This window comes from Vidua chalybeata, chromosome 3, assembly GCF_026979565.1.
Source record: "Vidua chalybeata isolate OUT-0048 chromosome 3, bVidCha1 merged haplotype, whole genome shotgun sequence".
NCBI lineage: Eukaryota > Metazoa > Chordata > Aves > Passeriformes > Viduidae > Vidua > Vidua chalybeata.
In genome coordinates this window covers 56,089,677-56,109,286 of record NC_071532.1, presented here as the reverse complement: position 1 = coordinate 56,109,286, position 19,610 = coordinate 56,089,677, and the positions used below count along the sequence as shown (strand labels likewise).

The 19,610-nt window shown below is 41.3% G+C and overlaps 2 protein-coding genes across 2 annotated transcripts in view; both read left to right on the top strand.

Annotated features, from left to right (window-relative positions):
• Positions 1 to 14,464, top strand: part of PLEKHG1 (pleckstrin homology and RhoGEF domain containing G1) — an 89,673-nt gene extending 75,209 nt beyond the window's left edge. The window contains exons 8-18 of the mRNA XM_053939387.1: positions 719 to 901; positions 990 to 1,085; positions 1,199 to 1,285; positions 3,137 to 3,170; positions 3,632 to 3,727; positions 4,949 to 4,987; positions 5,461 to 5,483; positions 6,384 to 6,602; positions 7,711 to 7,818; positions 8,635 to 10,303; positions 11,261 to 14,464. Of these exons, the coding sequence (XP_053795362.1) occupies positions 719 to 901; positions 990 to 1,085; positions 1,199 to 1,285; positions 3,137 to 3,170; positions 3,632 to 3,727; positions 4,949 to 4,987; positions 5,461 to 5,483; positions 6,384 to 6,602; positions 7,711 to 7,818; positions 8,635 to 10,303; positions 11,261 to 12,363 (3,657 nt within the window). The 3' untranslated portion in view covers positions 12,364 to 14,464. The remainder of the gene's footprint in view (positions 1 to 718; positions 902 to 989; positions 1,086 to 1,198; positions 1,286 to 3,136; positions 3,171 to 3,631; positions 3,728 to 4,948; positions 4,988 to 5,460; positions 5,484 to 6,383; positions 6,603 to 7,710; positions 7,819 to 8,634; positions 10,304 to 11,260) is intronic.
• Positions 14,465 to 15,940: 1,476 nt separating this feature from the next.
• MTHFD1L (methylenetetrahydrofolate dehydrogenase (NADP+ dependent) 1 like) overlaps positions 15,941 to 19,610 on the top strand; it is a 145,241-nt gene continuing 141,571 nt past the window's right edge. The window contains exons 1-3 of the mRNA XM_053938391.1: positions 15,941 to 16,075; positions 18,821 to 18,871; positions 18,949 to 19,002. Of these exons, the coding sequence (XP_053794366.1) occupies positions 15,941 to 16,075; positions 18,821 to 18,871; positions 18,949 to 19,002 (240 nt within the window). The remainder of the gene's footprint in view (positions 16,076 to 18,820; positions 18,872 to 18,948; positions 19,003 to 19,610) is intronic.

Genomic DNA, 19,610 nt, shown 5'->3' with positions numbered 1-19,610 from the left:
AGCCATAGCTAAGTGACAGAGTCTTGTGAAGATGTTCTTAGATGTTTCTCCAACCTTTTTTTTTTTTTTTTTTTTTTTTGGCCTAAATAATAAATAAGGTGAGAAATATCTGTGGTATCTACACAAATCATTGCTATACAAGCAAATATTCAGATGTTCAGTTAACTGAATCACTTGTGGTCCTTTAGTCTTCTCTTCAATCCAAACACCTCACAGAAGTGTCTTCTGTGATGGGCCTATAGGACATGGATATAGCATTATAACTCATTCAGTGGGAGACCACACAGCTTCAGGAGGATACCCAGGATGAGAGGGAAATGTTAAGAGGGATTGGTTGGGGACATGAAGGAGAGCATGAGAGAAACTGATGGCTGAATTACAAAATATTTTCCATCTTTGGGAGCAAGGGGAACAGAGGCTGTGCTTTTTCATTACAGGCTGCCCCAGGGAGTTCAGGGTTCTTTGCTGGGTCCATGCACAGGCAGTAACCAGGACTCAGGGCATGTTTTAGTGTGGGCTTTGCAGTGAGACTTCAAGCACCTGGCTGCAATGTTATATATAAATTAGCAGCCTCAGGATTGGTGTCGGGTGAATTTCTGCTGTTGGATACTAAACATTATATAGGAGAGTGGGAATGGCCTCAGCAGATCCTTTGGGTCTTTTATTTCAACAAGATCTCTGAAATTAATTTTGATTGTTGTTCTTTGACCTATTGCAGGAGATACAGAGTTTGCTCACTAACTGGAAAGGGCCAGACCTCACGAGTTATGGGGAGCTGGTGTTAGAAGGAACGTTCCGCATTCAGCGAGCCAAAAATGAACGCACGTTGTTCCTCTTTGACAAGATGCTGCTAATTACAAAAAAGAGAGATGAAATGTTTGCATACAAAGCTCACATACTGGTATGTCAGAGAGCAGGTGATAATGTGCTGTCTACAGGTCTCTCTAAAAGTCCTCTGTCATTCACATTGTTTCCTCTCTTTGTTGCAGTGTGGAAACCTGATGCTTGTTGAAGTAATACCAAAGGAACCACTTAGCTTTAGTGTCTTCCATTACAAAAATCCTAAGATGCAACATACTGTCCAGGTATCACAGAAACCTCCCTGCCCAGTGGGTAACATGGCTCATGTCCAGATAGTGTTTATGGCCCTGCATGGTGCAGGAATGCATTTTCTCATGCTGCCCAATTTTTTTATCAGGCAAAGTCACAGCAAGACAAGCGCCTTTGGATTCTTCACTTGAAGAGGTTAATTCTAGAAAATCATCCTGCTAAAATTCCTGCCAAGGTAAAAAAAAAAGCAAAACCAAAAACTAACCAAACAAAAACCACAAAACGCAAACAAATTCACAAGATACCTCCTTGTGTGGGTACTAACTTATAACACTCTTGTTAGCTGCAAGATGCATGCAATATATGGAGAGTCTGGACTCCAGGATGTTAATTAATGTTTCCTTATATCTTAAAAAGTTACTCAGAATTAATGGGAAAGTTCCACTATAATTATCTGCAGGGCTTGGTATAGGAGTAGAAGAATGGGTTAGCAGCATTTGCCTGCCAAGACATAAGTAATAGAGGTGCAATGTCAGAAAGCATTACTCTAGGAGCACATTTTATCTTGGTGTTGCCTGTCTGCAGAGCACTGGGATGCACTATTTGCAGTACTGTAGGTTTTCTTAATTTTAATCAGTCTTGGTTAGGTATCATAGCAGTGAAGCCGTTGGCAGCACACACTTCGCTGCAACTACGCACACCCATCCTCAACCCAGCATCCTTAGCTGGGACATCTGGCCCTTTCTGGTGGGATAGCTAGAGAGCTTTATGCCAGAAAAAATGAGGCACTGATACCATATTCATAGCTATAATTTCTTGGAATGAGGAAATCTCCTCCTCTTATTTATGAAATCCAGTCATAGAGCTTCAGGTGATGTCTCCCAGAGTAACATACAGCACCTCTCAAAGGGGGTTAACTCTTGTTAATTCTTGCCAAGACACAGCAGGCATTGACTGGTGTGGAAACAGGATTTTTTTTCACACTGAGTTTACTCTTGGTTTTCCAGTTTCCCTGACTGTTTTTTCACTCAGTTTTATGCTGTAATTGCTAAAAAATGTTACCTGTGACTGACATGCACTGTACTGTACTAACATGCATTTTCAACAGTGTGACAAAAAGAGACTTATGGAAGAAAAAAGCCCTAGCAGGTTCTATTGCTAATTCTCCTCTTTTTTTAACAAAGTCTATTGAAGGTATAATGTTTATGCTAGTATCCATACTTACACTTAAATACTCATTTCAGTTTATTAGATTGTTAAAAAAAAATACAGCGTGATCTTTGCCTTAGTAAATTTTTTCTTATTTCTTACTCAATTTTTATTTTATCTGTAGAAAAAAATGTGAAACCAAAAATATTTTCTTCTCAGAGAAATAACTTCACTTGAGAAAAGAAAATTCTAATGAAATAAATCTTTGAAGTTATCTGTACATTTAATTTTTTTTTTTCCTGTTGAACCGGTAATTGCTTGTTGTGAGGCTTCTGTCTGCCCAGCTTCTGGAGAATGCAATAGTAGTCCACATGTGACGCCTGGTGGAAAATGACCAAACTGCACCTGTACAAGGGCAAGCCTCTTAGGATGTTTCAGTTTAGATTATTTTCTTACTTAGTAGCTGATATGCTTCCTAAAACATCTGGATTTTTTTTCCTATTTTAAAAGAGGGACAAATTTTAAGCAATCAGGAGATGCTCTTTATCCTGCATCAGTCTTACTTAAACCGTATTATTATTATGTTTTGGCACACACTCTTCCTCTCTTTGCACTGCCTGTGCAGAGGTGGGCATGCAAGACAAAGAGTCTGGGTACAGTGAAAAACAGTTTTTTTGTGCAGACCTGGAGATAAGCTCTGGTGAGTTCCTGCCACCAAAATTTTCCTCCCCATATATAACATGTCCAATATACTGAGAAAACAAACAAAAAAAATTACAAACAAAAAGAAAGTAATGTTGCTAACCATATTCATTAGTTCCCAAATTAAAATTGCTGTTATTTGCATATAGGCTCACTACTATCTGTAATGCACAAAAACAACTTGTCCTGCTACTAACAGTTTTAACTTCTTCATTTGTTACTTTTTTTGTTCCAGGCCAAGCAGGCAATTCTTGAAATGGATGCCATACGTAAGTTGGTTCTTTTTTACTTTTCTTTTAAAAATTAATAAAACCATCTTCAAAATTTTGGCTTTAGCTGTTGATGTCATCTGAGATGGAAGAAGGCCATGCTTATGTTCCTTGAATTATGACCTTGCTGGAAAAGGCAAAGTTAGATGCAGATCCTGTAGAGTCTTTTGGGAAGGCTCTGACTGAGAAACTGGCAAACAAACATGATGGTAGTGGATAAATGTTCCTGGGTTAGCCCTCTGGAGCCAGGCACAGCTACATGGGTAAAGCATTCCCGTGGCTGCCTGGGTAACAGCTACCCTGCAGCAGCATGTCTTGCTTGTGTAGCTTCAGGCTCTGATGGGGTGCAACTATATTAGGCATAAAGGGATGATGGCGCTGCCTCCAAAGAGAGCTGCCAAAGTGTGTGAAGTACCATCCTTGTCACTCTCTTATTCCCTGTGCCTCTGCTTGTTCCACAGATCACCCAGGCTTCCATTATAGCCCTGAGGGAGAAATGAAATCATCATACCAGCCTAAGGAAGGCACTGCTCCTCACAGAGTTCGAAGGAAATCAGGTGAAAAAACTCATTTACACCCCAGATGACAAAAGGTTTTAGGGGTGGATTAGGCTGGGTACATGGAATTGGTTTCTAATCTGCACTCCAGGCAGATTTAACATGGCACGGTATCTCTCCGATGTGGATGAAGTATCTTATTAACCATTTGTTGTTCTTGTAATTTATTTTTGATCTACTGTTTGCATTTAATTTAAGGAATATACATTTGTAATGGTGGATATATAAAGAACAGTTGGTACTCTCTAATAGATTAAAGTGCATATGCAGGAATCACATTATTTAAATCTGACATCCACTCTTACTGCAGTTATTAGTGTCTCAGAAGTAGTCCATCCTGATTATGATAAGCTTATTATTTCAAAATATGATTACTATCTAGACTTAGTGCCATGTTTGCCTTATGAATAATAGAGATTTGAGAGGTGGTTTTGCTGACTCTGGGCTTTTTTTGCCCTCCTAGTTCAAACATCTATCCATAATTGCTCTCAAAGACAGCTACCAATGTCTTTGTATTTGGGTCACTTCATATTGCAGTCCCTGTGTTCCCCTCTTTGTCTCCTTAAAGACCTTTCCAATTTGGTGTATAACATTGTATATTGGGAATGACTTAAACAAGGCTCGTGAGGACATTGATGTAACGATTTAACATATAGCAGCATTTGTGCCTGAAAAGCAGTCAAGTTCTAATTATGTTTGAGGTATGTTCTCCATTGTTTCTGAGGTGTTTGCACACCTTTGTTGCATTGCTGCTGCTCTTTCTGTGAAAGGAAGAATACAAAATAGTGATCAAAGGGCTTCCTATGTAATCTTCAGCTACTTACACTTTCTAAGCCCATCTAAGACTTTGGTACCTTATGCATATTTCTAATAGAAAACCTCTAACACTGCAGAGCAGTAACAGAGGTGATAAGGTCTTTTGAAAGCAAGAATCTGTGCGTGGGATAAAAATTTATGTGTGCCTTAATGAATAGAGGGCAATGCTATTCTTAATGCTATTGCATTAAGAAACAAATATGCGCTTTGGTAACAGCTGTTGATTTGACACTTCAACAAATCTTCTTTGTGAGGAAATTTTGCAATAAAGAAATTAAAATCTGGCTTCACTGTGTGAGCTCAGAAATTTAAATTTTTATATACATGTTAAAAAAAAGTTGTCCAGGATGCCCATAGCTTTTTTTGGAATGCCACAGTGGGTAAACACATTGTTCTCTTTTTCAGAACCCTCATCTAGAGTCCATAAAGTTTTGAAGTCAAATGGTAAGATACTTTGTATACTTTTTACTGACCTGGTGCTCCTGTACTTTTTAAAACAACTGAAGACAGATTTTTTTTTCTTGTTACTGTCCCTAAATACATTAGCGGGAGGAAGTGAAATTTTGGGGAAAAAAAAAGAAAAAAAAAAAAACAAACCCAAAATGTTTGTATTTAAATCCAATATCTGCTTTTCCACACTTGGGGATTGGTCCTGTAAACATCCTAGGAACTGAACACACCAAGTCTTGGCGACTGTAAACAGTTCCTCAAATCATAGCAGTGCTGCAAAATCAGGGCCTCAAGTGGAACTCTGGTAAAGCTCATGCTGTCTCTGCTTTATCAGAAATCCTATATAGTCTGTTTGCTCAATTGCTGCTGCATTCAACCCGCTTTGGGGAATTCATAATTGGGGTAGCATTGAAATGGGCATAGCCTGACACCAGTTTGATTATTCACTGATGTGTTTTTGTTTTCAGATGCAAGCCCAGATATGCAGAAGGTAAGCCATTTCTTAAATTCCTTGTTTTAGCCCATTCATATGACTTTAGAGCACAGTATTTACTGGAGAATCTTCATCTTCTTGGTTGTGTTGATCTTGAGAATGAAAACAAACCCATAAATGTTATTTAGCATCTCAAATAAGATTACTGGAATGAAAGAAGTAGAAATACAGCTTACTATTTTTGGGACTATTTAATAAAGAAGAAAATCATTGATCCATTGTGGTTTATAATACAATCCAATCAATTACTAGTGCTATAAGATACTTAAAAATACCTCTAGAATCAAGGAAGTGCAGTGTATAAAAATAGTGTTTATTCTTTGGATCATACTATCTTTGCATTTATTAAATAAGACTGGAAAGTTTCAACGTACTCTGAGGAGAATATATATATATATGTATATGTATATATATATATATATATATGTGTGTGTGTGTGTGTGTAATGATACATCACCAAACAGAGCACATGCAGCTTAAGCAGATTGTAATGAGCATTTCTAATTCTTACATTTACTGTAAGAATTTTTATTGAAATTCTCAGCGCAGTTTGAAAATCTCATTTTGCATTTTAGGTCTTAGGGTTTTATTTAGGATGGAATTTTTTAAAAGTATGGGTGTGTGTTATAAACAGAGTATATTAGATATTACTTCATTGTCATGCCATAATATTGAAGCCCAGGATTCGATGTGAATGGGGTCTTTTGCATATATTTTTTCAGTTCTAAATATATGGAAAGTACTGGTTGTTATACTTATTTCTTTATAAATCTCATTTCAGTGCAGCTAACTGTCTGTAGGTTAAACGTTGCCTGTGAGTCTGATGTAAGAGGATCTTACTAAAATGTAGAATCTCTATAAAATTCTAATCAAAGTTTCATAATGTTTTTTTTTAAGCGGATGGGCATTGAAGGAGCCCTGTTATCTCAAGCCACCAAACTAGGATCAAGAGAAGCCCTGCTGAATTCTAGGAAAAAGGTTTCACTGGAATCCAGTGGGCTGGAGAGCCAGTTTCAAGAGTCTATTGAACCAGCCTACAGTAGTGATCACGATGAAACTCTTCAGACTTCTGCTACGGAATTGATTGATGCTGATGATGAAGAAGAGTCTGAACAGGTAGGAAAAAGAGGGGGAAAAATAAAATAATTTTTTCCTGGGGAGAATGGAAGAAGCATTAAAATTATATGTAAAAGAGGCCGGAATGCACTGCGAATGTTTACAACTTCCTCTCTGTAGAAACATTTTTATTTAGGCTTCACACAATACTCACTTGTATTTTAACAGAGAAGATGTAAAAGCCCCTACACAGAGGGAGAAATTCCCACTACTTGAATTTCATTTAGTCCTTTGCAATCCTCCAACCTGAAGGACTGTTACAGAAAAGTTTCACCTGTTGCACATAACTGGCTTTTCCTTGCTTCTTCAGCTGATGCCATGCAAAAACCTTTTTAGGCCTCATGCAGAGATAGTGTCTTCAAAACAAGGACTTGAATATTATATTAAGATTCAGACACTGCTGCATGTGATGGGATGTTTCTTTATCTGTGAGCCTCTGGCAATAGCTACAGATGTGTGAACTTGAATATAAGAAGTTTTGAGTAGGATTTATGAAAATGAGAGTATTTATCTCTTACTACTGCACAGATGGTAGTTTTTTTTTACTCAGTATGACGTTTCCACACATATGTAGTACCTTTGAAAGACTAAAAATCCAGCTTCAAAATGTGGCTGTATTAAAGAATCTAGATTTTCAGTTTATTTGGTTTAGTTGATACTGAGGTCATATCATTGTGTGGTTCATCTATTTTGTGAATTATATGAAACCAGTTATTGAGATTCTTTTTGAAGTTGACTGCATTTCCTCTTTGAAATTACACTATTTGCATTATAAATATTTCATAAAATACTATCTTGTACCAGTGTAGTGCGGTGTCTTGTAATTCCCCCTCTTGCCAACATAAGTAAGAACGAAAGAATAAGTAAGCACAAAAAAATACCACCAAAAAATTGATACTATTAGCTTAGTGGTTACTACTAGATGTGGGAATGATACTTTTACAGGTTTTATAAGCTCCAAATAATTCTTGTGGCAAGACTCATAAGCTGTTTCATCTTCCAGTATAAGTCCCTGACCTGTTGTAGCGCCTAGTAATTCCTCTGAACCAGACTGTACAAAGAATGTAGGTTTTATTACCCCTCACATTTTTTTTCTTTAAAATCACAGCAAAACTCACTGCAGAAATCAAAAGGGGGAAGAAAAAGACTTAACAGTCAAGCTGCTGAAAATGTTGAAAAACGGAGAAGTCTCAATCTAAATAAATGTGAAATGCAGGTAAGTAATTATTATTTTTTTACTTCTATTTTGCTATGCATCATAGGTATCTCAAAGAAATCTGTTTTCCTTAGGTTGACAGAGACATCATCTTCTGTTTATGTTATGTATCAATGTTCATATCATTAAAATATTCATGTCTATGACAAAAGACTCTTTCTTTTGGGGGCTGGGAAAAACAAGTCATTAACTAAACCAATCAGCATTAACTGAAGACAAAAGGAATTATCTTTCTCTCTCTCCCCCAAACTCTGGCCAGCAATATCTAAAGCATCCTTTATGTTGGCATTAGAGAGCACATGGCTTTGCTGTAAATTAGATCTGGATGAAAACTTACACTAAAAAGAAAAAGACATTTCCAGTGGCATGTGCTAGAGAGCATAAGATTCCTTTCTGCTGGGGTTATAGGCAAGGAAAAGGAGAAGAACAAAACTTTTGGCACAAGCCCAGAGCCAGATTAGCTTAATCCAACTGTGAAACTGCAGAGTTAGCATAAAAGGTTTAATCTAACTCCTGCCAAACAAATTTGCCTTTACTCATGCATTAACATAAGCTACTGTCTTGTGTTTGAAGTAAGATGTTATTAAACACCGAGAGTGAACTCTGAGCCATGGGAAGGATTAGGAGGCAAAGTAGTCTGGCACTGCCACCTTGGCTCCCTCACTCTCTGTTGGGAGAGAGCACTTGCCCTGCCGATCTCCACATGATTCTCTGCTGCAGGACAGACCGGTGCTATGGCAGTCCTGTGAAAAGAGGGAATTGCTGTATTATTAAAGGGATATGCTAATGTTATGTGCAAATTTCAAATCTCCACAGAGCTCCAAGGACCCTTCAGATGAAGAGTCAATGCAGTTGAATACTGATCTTCCATTTTCCTGCACAGCTAGACAGCCGCAGTCTCCTAGACAGTTCAGCACACCCCAGAGCAACTCTCTGATCATGAATATCCTGGGGGGAAGTACCTCCGTCAGAAACATCTGGACGGACCATCAGATCAGGCAGGCATTGTTCCCCAGCCGGCGCCCACCTTATGAGAATGAAGATGATGAAGATGATTACCAGATGTTTGTACCATCAGCGTCTACATCCAGCACAAGTTCAGCTCCTGGTGGAGAAAGGAGGGGTTCTTCTGGCCGTCCATGCAGCTGGCACTTGGGGCAAGTGCATCAAAATGAGACTTCCAGCCCCAGTCGTCACAAAATTGTTAGACGGGCTAGTAGTGCTGGTGAAAGCAACATGTGTCCAGCCAGCGCCAGGTATAAAACAGGGGAGCATGGTTCTCGAAGGGAAGTGAAGATAGCAGAGGGGAGCAGTAGGAATGCGTATCCTGAATCTTCAGAGGAGCTGACTATCGATGATATTGAACATGTTTATGATAATATAAGCTATGAAGACTTAAAGCTGATGGGTCTGACAAGAAGGGAGGAGACAGGCCGTGGTCCCCAAAGATCAGCTAGAGACTCTCTTTATGAGGCTGAAAATAAAAGCATCTCAGATTCAACTTCCAAAATGAAAACAGCAAATCAAAAGAGGACCTCCATTCATGCTAGCAGGGAAGAGATACTGCTCAGTAAAGAAGCACCAACTTCAAGTTTGGATGAGCTCAGAATTGTTGAAGACAACATCTATGACACCATACGGCTTCCAGAAACATCTCTATTGAATTTTAAATGTGACCCATTGAAATCCTCTAAAAGGAGGAGTATTTTGGAAAAAGACTTTGCATATTGCAACAAACTACGACATTTTGTTTCTGAGGAGAGTCTGCAGTTCAGTGAAGATGAAAGTCCTTACCATCGTGTTCCCATTGACAATGACTACTTGAGCTTAGTTGATAGCTCCTCCAACTCTGACTCGCTGTCGCATAAGTCTGTGGCAGATAAACTCTCAGAAGAAGTAGATGAGATTTGGAATGATCTGGAGAACTACATCAAGAAAAATGAGGAAAAGACAAGAGACCGTGTCCTTGCAGCCTTTCCTGTTTGTAAAGATGACATGCAGGAAAGGCTGCATGCTGGTAGCACACCTGAACTGAGTAAAGATGTAGAGTACTCACTGTCTACTCTCTCTCTGCCAGAAACTCCTGTTTTCTCTAAAACTGTGAAGCCCAGGGCTGCCACCATAAGTGAGGCTAATCTCAGGTTTGAAGACACTACACCGTGCAAGGAGAACTCTTTTATGAGTTTGAATAGATCTTCCTTCTCCAGTGAGATGCCTTTTGTAGATAGTCCATATGAGCCTACCAGTAGTGTTCTGTCCAGCACACCTGCAGAGGGTGTGGAAAATGACTTGGCTGTTATGGATAAAACAAAGAACAGAGTTTTTATGATGGCAAGGCAGTACAGCCAAAAAATTAAGAAGGCTAACCAGCTTTTGAAAGTTAAAAGTCCAGAGCAGGAACAGCCAGCTAGCAGACAACAGAAACTGAAACACAAAGATCTTGCTGCTATTCTGGAGGAGAAGAAACAAGGAGGTCCTGCTATTGGTATGTTAAAAACATTTCTGTACAGATACATTTCTTCAGTAACTTTCAGTGAACTTTGTGTTCTGAACTGGAAGATTATGAATTTTTCTCACCTTGGTCATTGAGTATCAAAATTGTATTTTCTGTGTTACAACTGAAATTAATTTTCTCAGACTGCTTTAACATGAATGATCTTTTATATCTCATTTCTCGTTACTTGATGACTTTGAAAAGAAATACCAGGGCAGTGTCAGGAAAGAGCAATTTGACTGAGGCTAGAAGTAGAAATCATGCCTGAAGCACTATTGGCCTCCCTACAGAAAAGTAGTTATTTCCTTTAATAGTGTGATCTTTAGAGTTTGACTAAACCAGTGTTTTTTAAGTCGATCTGCCTTCTAACAAGTGAAACATATTTGCTCAGGTACCATTCAGAATCATACCCTTAAGCATAAGGAATGTGGTCAGATAAGAAAGAGCTGATAATCTTTCCATCAGCTGATGAATGTGCAAAATCATGGATATGCAACAGGTCTGGAGATGTTTTTGTCCATGATCAATTGAAACAAATGGAAGATGTGGTGCCAGCAGACTCCATGCACCAGAGTGTAATTCTTGCCTTGTGATATTTTTAGAAGTCCCTAAATATCTTATTTACCAGGCCATTTTTAGAATGTTCTTTTCCATTTTAACATGAAAGAAGCAGCATATTATTGGAACCACGTGCTGCATTGTGTCCTGCATGACTGCTCACTGTAGCAAGATATTTTATGCTTCTTTTCCTCAACAAAGTGTACTGAAATATTATGCAAAGGCCTCCATTGTTTCATGTTACTTTGCAGAGGCCAAATTTATTGACACAACTGAAAGCTCTTCTCTAAGAGCTTTCTAATATTAAGCGTTTTGAGATTTTTAAATTTTTGTATGATTCACTGAAATGGATTCCTCGTCCCTGCTAAGTTAATTCTCTCTTCTTTCTAGGTGCCAGAATAGCTGAATATTCCCAGCTTTATGACCAAATTGTCTTCAGAGACAGTACACCTAAGGTCCAAAAGGAAACCGGGGCAACTCCTCAGGAGCCGTCAGCTGGGAGGTTTTCCACACCCATGGCCACATGTCCTCCCTACTGCCAGCCTTCCAGTGAATGCTCAAGAGCAGAAGATTGGCTTTTGCATTCTACATACAGTAACGGCGAGCTGGCCGACTTCTCTCCGTGTTCCGAATCCCAGGACACAAAGTCCAAGAACTCATTTACAGAAGCTGGTACAAAAAGCAGTTCAAAGCAGTTGCCATCAGCTGGCTCAGTGCCTTCCCTTCAGATTTCCAACCGTTTGCATGTCCCAGCGCAGAGGTGGAGTGCCATTATAAGCCAACCAAACAAAGAAAACTTGCATCAAGATCACGTCTATAACTCGCTGGGAAGGAGAGTAAGCAGTGTAAAACCACAGGCATACAGCAGGTCGCAGTCCTCGTCCTCAATAGTGGTCAACAGGTCTGGAGAATCAATTGTATATAATAATGAAATTGATAAGAAAAGGCTCCATTTGAATAGGAACTTTCGATTCAACAGCCATCAAACTCCTGGAGTTGCTCCAGGATATACAGGGCCAGAGATCAGAAAGCAGATCCCTGAAAACTGTTCAGATATGATTCTGCAGGATTCTCAAAAGGTCCTGAGAGTGAACAGAGCCTCCCCTCTGACTGCACAGATGGCTACTCAGAACTATTTTTCGAATTTCAAAGATTCTGAAGAAGGAGAAGGGGATGATGATGACTATGTTGAAATAAAGTCTGAAGATGAGGGATCTGACTTGGAGACTTCTCAGAACCAAACAAGGAAATCAGATGCTAAACTGCATAACACAGATGCTGTTCCTTCTGAAATGTTCTGTGGCAAAACTGTCTCCTGTACTCCTGCAAAGTCTGCCAGCAGCAAACACGCACTTACCCCATATCTGACCACGTATAGTGATTCGGATAAACTGAATGACTACCTGTGGAGAGTACCATCTCCTAATCAGCAGAATATTGTCCAGTCTTTAAGGGAAAAGTTTCAGTGTCTCAGTTCAAGTAGCTTTGCTTGATGCTTTCAATAATTTCTAGCTGTACTGCCTTATCATGACAGAATATGTACTAGGACAATCAGTACTGGCATCACGTATTTCCATAATATTACACTATCAGGCATTGTATCACAATAATGTTGTAAATAGATGCAAAATGTATCTTTTAAAAAATGGTTTAGAATCCTGGATGAGAAAAAGGCCACATGTGTACTGTCTGGGGTCTCTCTGTAGCACATGTGAACTTCTCACCTCCTACTCAACCTTCACATCTCTTCCTTTCTTAGGTGTGATACCCCCTGATTCTTGCCATCGAACCAGGTGTAATGCCATTTGATTCTTAAGCCATTTTTTCATTTTGAAACCTTGGTATGTAGACTTTCCAGTTAGTGTCCAGTGTTCTGCATCCAAAATATGATTACTCTGCTTACATACAGGAGCATTTGGCTGGGCAGCTGTTCCTGTGACTGTGCAGATTTCTGAGCAGGGTTCTGGTGATTACACCAACAGGCTACGTGTGCAATTGCACATACTTTTTTGCACGTTACTTTTCATCAGACAGATTCCAAGTGTGTGGGACCAGTGCACATGCTACATTATTTTAGAGCAAGCTTCTTACATTTTAAAGAAAATCTAGTCCTTGTACCAGGCTGATAGCTCTGTGTCTGAAGCCTCTTCTACTTTCTGGAACCTCGTAGGAGGCAGAAGACAGGCAGTGGAGTTTTTTTTCTGAGAACCTGTGGATGTGACACAGTCCTTGCCTGGGGAATGGTTTTGGCATTAGAAGGAGAACTGCAATGCTTGTCAAGAGGGCCAGACCAGTCTTGGTACCTCCAGTGATGGTGGTGTTTGTGACACGCAAGCCAAATCTGAGTATCTTGTAGCTCAGCACCCAGCAGTTGAAAGCTGCTGGGTAGTTTGAGACAAAGCTCTGTGTTATGTGCAGCGACCTGCTGGGCATTTGTTCAAGTCCCAGTGTGAGTAACCCTGCGAGAGAATGAGGCTTGACCAGATTCTTGGGTTAAATAGTAATTGTGGGGCACATTTGGCCCATAGGGTGGTTCAGTGATACTGTTGGTTGAGTGACAAGCTGCAGTCCCCAGGGCATGCATCTCCTGTAGCAGGAAGTGACCCTGACAGAGAGAGGTCAAAGTTATCTTTTGTAAATCAGTTAGTGCTGACTCTAATCCAATTTATGTACAATAAAAAGTAGCTTAAAAATGAGAATACATTCCATTCTTTTGCAAATAGTGTATAGAATAAATGCTGCCGTTTAGAGCAAGGACAGGCTTTCCAATACCGTCTACACTTAACTCCCCTTCATCACCTTTGTTGCACAGCTTTGGATTCTGTTACTTGAAAACATTGTACCGAAAGGAAAGCCTAGATACATCTACACTGATCATCTTCTGTGACTGTTCTTTTTTGGTGCTTACATTTTTCAGATTACATGGATAAAGCCAGTATCAAGTTAAACATATCAATAAACAAAGGAATTTCATTGAAATACTATTTTTACTAACCACATACCACTTCCCTCAGTTACAGAGCACTGTACCTCCAGAACAGCTGATTATTTACTACATTGGTTACCATGAGGAAAAACTGAAGTTATTAGTGTACAGCTAATTACTTGTAGACTAAGATTTGAGGACTTGAATTTATTAGAACTGACTAAATTATTTACCACACAATATGTTGCATTGGCTAGGAATTGTTATTTTGAGGGCTGGTTGGTTATGGTACTTACTAGCTCGTACCACAGGGATACTTGTTACAGTCAGCACGCCCCCTCTGATAGGACCCGTATCTATCTAGTAAAATCCGACTGAAAAATAATGTTGTACATATTTAAAATGCCAAGGTGTAGCAGAGCCCATATTTATTTAATATAGCTTGTAAAGTATTGTAAATATGGATAGAAGGTAAGTCTGTGGGCGCACATCTAGATTTGTTTAAACGGCTTTAGGAGAATGTTTAACTCGTATCTCATGCAATCAGTGGAATTGGGAGGGAGGGGAAAACAACCAGCCAACCAACCAACCAACCAGAAAAAAGGGACTTCTGCTAGTATTGTAACTTCTCCCAGGGACCATTTCATACTATTTTTAATAAACGTTGAGTATGCAAAAAACTTTGGGTGCTTTTCATTGCGGGGGGCGGAGGAATGAAGTTAATGAAGTTATTGGCTTCTGCCTGTCGGACCTGATGTTCGGGGGTGATTTGGATGGAGTTTTTTTCCTGCCAAAAAAACCAGAAGCGAAAGCGGGGGAGCGGCGGGGCGGGGAGTGGGGGCAGGCGGTGCTCCATCCCTGCCCGCCCCTCGGCCTCGCTCCCGCCCCTGCCCCGTGCCCGCCGCCGCGGCTGCCGGAGCGCACCGGAGGGATGAGGAGCGCGGCGCTGCGGCGCTGCCTGGCCCCGGCGCTCCCCGCCGCGCCGCCCCCGCCGCGCCGCGGGCTGAGCGCGCCGCTCCCCCGGGCCGGCGGCGCGGCGGCGGCCGCCCGGTAAGAGGCGCACGTGGGGAGGCAGCGCCGGCTGATGCAACCGGGGGGTGCGATGGTGTGGGCACGGAGGGAGGAGGGGTGAGGGGGATTTGGGCGATGAGCCCTCAGTGGGTGCGTCGGGTTGGTTTTTGAGGTGGGATTTTTGGGGGACCTCTCAGTAAAATGCCCCCCTTCCCCCAGAACCGCTGGCGGGATTTCCTCCGGGTTTTGGTGGCATTTTCAGAGCGAGCAGAGCTGCCGTCTTGTGGCGGTGGCTCAGGTGAGGAAGTGCGCAGATGTGCGCCTGGAAAAACGTGTCCCTGGTTGGCCCCTCGCCCCTCCAGGTCCCGATTCACCCCTGGATGGGATAGTTTGCAACGGCATTGAATTGAACTGATCGTTGGCTTCTGCAAGTGTGGGAGCTGTCAAAAATCCACTCCTCACTGTTCTCTGTTTGTCTTCTTTGCTATGGGGGACAGACAGACATATTTCAAGGGGTCTCCTCTTTGCCCAGCTGGGTAAGTATGTCCTGCACACGCCAAAGGTAACCGAGGAGAGCTGGCTGCCACTTACCCGGAATTTCTTTTCCAGAAAGCATTCGCAGTGCCTGGCTGTCACTAGTTTTTCCAAGAAGCAGTGTGGCAAACAGAGCTGCCTTGTCTCCCTTCTGCCAGTGGTTTTGAAACACATCCATGAAAGTAGCTGGTCTGCTGCTCATGGGGTTGGTATAGCCTGTGTTAAGTTGTGGCAGCCCCAGCTGTAAAGGCTTCTGCATCTGTCACTGCCCTGGCCAAGGGTATGGAAATGAAGGACCCACCTCACCCAAGAGCTGATCAGACAGCTCGGTGTGGTGGTTCCCTGCTGCGCTTCCCATGGTGGAGCTGGACAAGCCTTCTCATGAATTAGCACAGCCTAGCTATAAAGTTTTGGGCATGTCAGAGCAATGCCCCACATACCTATTAAAAAAAAAAATACTGGCCTTTTAAGTTTTTCTGTACCTTCCTGCTGAACACCAGCCCTCATAGTTCACATCCAACCATAATTTTGGAGATTGAAAATTTATGCGCCCAAGCATTTTGGTTACATTGTTGATTAACATTGGTTTCTGCCCACTAATGTTAGGAGGGTTTATTTTGTTAAAGATTTGCTTGTCACTCTGTTGCAGCAAAGTCACCGACAATGCAAAGAATTCCTTGGCCTCTCTGAAGAGAGAAAACCCTCGGCTTGAGCCAACGCTTGCCATTATTCAGGTAAAGTATGTCTGTGCACTCACTGGCTGTGAGAGATCTCCTTTGGTACTGCTACTTGTGTGAAACTTCAGAAGCACACCATGCAGAAAATAATTTTAATCCTTTTTTTATAAAGAATATTGTCTGCTTTATTATAAAGCAAAGCAATAGGATGAGGTAGTTCCAGCAGATGGTAGATTGCCCTTCTTCATGCCTGAAAATAGTCACAGGAAACTTCAGGCTGGGAAGGCTTTGCAAAGGAAAGGAATAGTTTTATTCCTGCTTCCTTTTGCCAATGTAGTCTTCCTCATTTTAAGTGTGGATCACTTTTTCTCACAACTTGTCTAAGTTGATTAACTTAATAGTTGAATTAAAGTAGGTTTCTCAAACCTTTATTTAGCTTGAAGCTTTTTTTGCAATCCTGAGCAAAGTGCTTATGTTCCTGAAAATGTGGGCCTCCCTTCACTTCCCACCCTGAAATAACAATGCCAGGATTAATGAAAGACCTTTTTGCTTCCTGTCAACCATGTTACCTTTGGGTAGCTACAGCTTATCGATGTCGTCCTGGTCTTCTAAGGAGAGGAAAACCACAATAAAAAGTCCCAGTCAGCTCAGAAGAGTGTGTGTGAAATAAGTGTGAAGTGTCAGCATCCTGTAGAAGTAGCAGCACTTTCTGATGTGAAGGAATCTTGCAGAATTGAGAACCATTGTTTCACTAATGCTGTGAAGAGCTTTTTATTCCACTGATAGTGCCATTTTTGATGCGCAGTCAAAATGAGAGATGAGGATTGCTATCCCTGCAGAGCTGAAAGATGTTCATCCTTAGATTTCTTATGGTTTGAAAGCCACAAAACTAGGGATGTTTATCATTCAGAGGGGACCCACTGCCACGCTGGCAAAAAATGTTACTCTCCTGTTTCCTAGGATGGCAATATTGGTTTTGAGTGGGCACACACTGAAACTGACCCAGTAGGTTTTGAGTTTAAAACCCAACTGTAAGTATTTTTAAAGTACTGATCGTGAATCTAAGTAATGCAGCAACAGCTTTATTTCAGAAGGTCTTCTAGTAAGGCTATCTGAACAGGCTCTCTCATCTCTCACCATCCCTGATAATTGCATTTTCACGCAGCCCTCTAAGGCTAAAGCTGAAGGACTGCTAGGAAAGCAGTGACCTGTTTTTTCTCGCTCCTGTTTTAGTCTCCATCCAGTTGCACCATGATCTGGACTAGGACTGTCATCTTCTCCAGACTGAGGGGTCTAAAGAGGCTGTCTTTCAACCGCATTTGTCTCCTGGATCTGGTTTTCTGCGTGGCCACATGCATGTTTTATGCTGGCAAAAAGGGATGTCCCTCTTGTCCCTGTTTACCCTACTTGGTCTGCTTCATGAGGTGGCTGTAGGAACATGTGGCCTAGATCCTTCTGGGTAAAATTTACCTAAGCTCTGTTCTCCAGCTTTCCAGTCACTCTAGCTCTAATCTGGTTGTGAAGACTGAAGCAAAGCCAATTTTAAATGTGTATTTGTTGGTGCAAAGGAAACTTGCTTTGGTCTACAGATGTTCTTGTGATGCATTGCTCTACCAGTAATGTGGGCAGAGCCTTAAGATTTGTGCTGCTCCCCATGTGCCACATCTGCCAGAGGAGCAGAGGGAGGGCAGGGAAGTTACCTCCTTTGCCAGTCACTCGTGAGTAACAGTGGTCAGCATGATAGAGCACCACCTCTTCAGCAGGACTGGGAATGAGGACTTAAAGGCTGAACCTGCAGCGGAATGATTTTAGGACTGTCCTTTTCCTCTTGAGTCAACTGAATCTGAATCGATGCAAAAATTGATACCTGTGTTGTTTAGTATCCATGTTCCTCTTGAGTCAACTGAATCTGAATCGATGCAAAAATTGGTACCTGTGTTGTTTAGTATCCATGTTGAACCTTGGTTGAAGCTATGCAACAGCAAAAAATGATTGGTGGGTGCTTCTTATTTTTTTTTTATGCTGAAAAGTAAGATAAAGGATCAGGATCATGCTTAACAGTGGAGCTGTTGCCCTGGAAAGCTCAGCACCAGTGGCTCCCCTGCACCTCCTGTCCTGCCCTTGCACTCTGCCAGCCCGTGTGCTGAGCTCTGGCCTCACCTGTGCTGCTCAGCAGGTTTTGATAGGAACTGGTTTAGGGCAGGGACTTTCTGCACTCACACAAGGTAAGTGTTCACCTGCCAGTGCTGCAGCAGCAGGGACATTACAGAGGATAGTGTGGTACCACCAGTTGCTCCATCCCAGTCAAACTTCTTGAGCTGTCAGTGTGGGGGTACAGTCCCACATTTACTGTCACAGGGGAGCAGCTGCTGAGCTGTCCCTAGACCTATCTCTTCTTCCTTGGCACAGTGTGAGCTCTGCACAGTGTCCTCAGTGCAGCAACTTCTATGCTGCCACTCACCACCAGCTGCCATGTTTAGTGAGTGGGATGCTGGTAGTGCAGTGCCAGAAATGCTGGCAGAGCAGGGAGGGAGCTGGGGGATAGAGGGCAAGCTCTCCTTCCCTAACAGGAGTTGTGCCTCCCCACGAAGCTTGTGCTTTTTAATGCTCTTTTTTCACTGTCAGCAGTCTTGAACTATTTGGGATTAACAGGGATGGCCTTCTGCTTCTTTCTTAGAATTGTTGGTTGAATACCTTTAGACACAGACATTGCCACTATGTTTCTTGCATAGACATGTGCATTAGTGTACTCATTTTTAAAATGTATTATTTTAAAACTCAGTTGCTGTTTTGTTCCCCAAGGCACATAATGACCAGTTGATTCACGAAGCAAACAAGAACTTTGCCAAAGAGGTAAGCTTTAGCTGATACATATGTTAATAATCATGAGCTACTTGCCTTTGGTAATTTTAAGTCTTTTCTTTTAACAGATCGGTCTACGTGTTATTCACATCTGTCTTCCTGAAGGCAGCACCAAAGATGAGGTAACTGAAGTACCTGAGTCTTCCTTTTCCATTTTTGTCATAAACTTTTTTTTATTATTGACATTCATTATTATTTTGACTGACCTCTATTAACTCAAATTAGGTTTAGGATTGCCTTGGTTTAAATAGCAACTATTATTCCCTTACTGGCAAAAGTGAGAAAATAGAGAATTAACGGGCATGTCTGCTATTCCCTAGCAAGCTGGGGCAGAATCAATAGAGTAATGTTTTGGTTTTGTGCTTGGTGTTTAACCCCATACCTGCTTAGGTATCCTGTCTCCTGCAGTTGCTCTTGTGACTGTACCTGATTATTGCCCAAATTATTCAGGGAAATAAAAGATTATATGATTATATGGGGAAGGGAGGGGGGAAGGAGAGGGAGGTGTTGAATTTGTCTATTGATCTTTTAATGTTTCAATTATGTATTAAAAAAACAAAAATCCCCCTCAAATCACTAGAGGCCTGAATTCTTTACCTTGTTGAAGGTGCAGCACTTAATATCAATTATGTTTTAAATATAGAAAACCACGTGAAAGTTAAACCAGTGAAGGAATGTATAGTAGAAGATGACACTGTTATCAGCTGGCCTCCTTGTGCTTGGCAAGTTT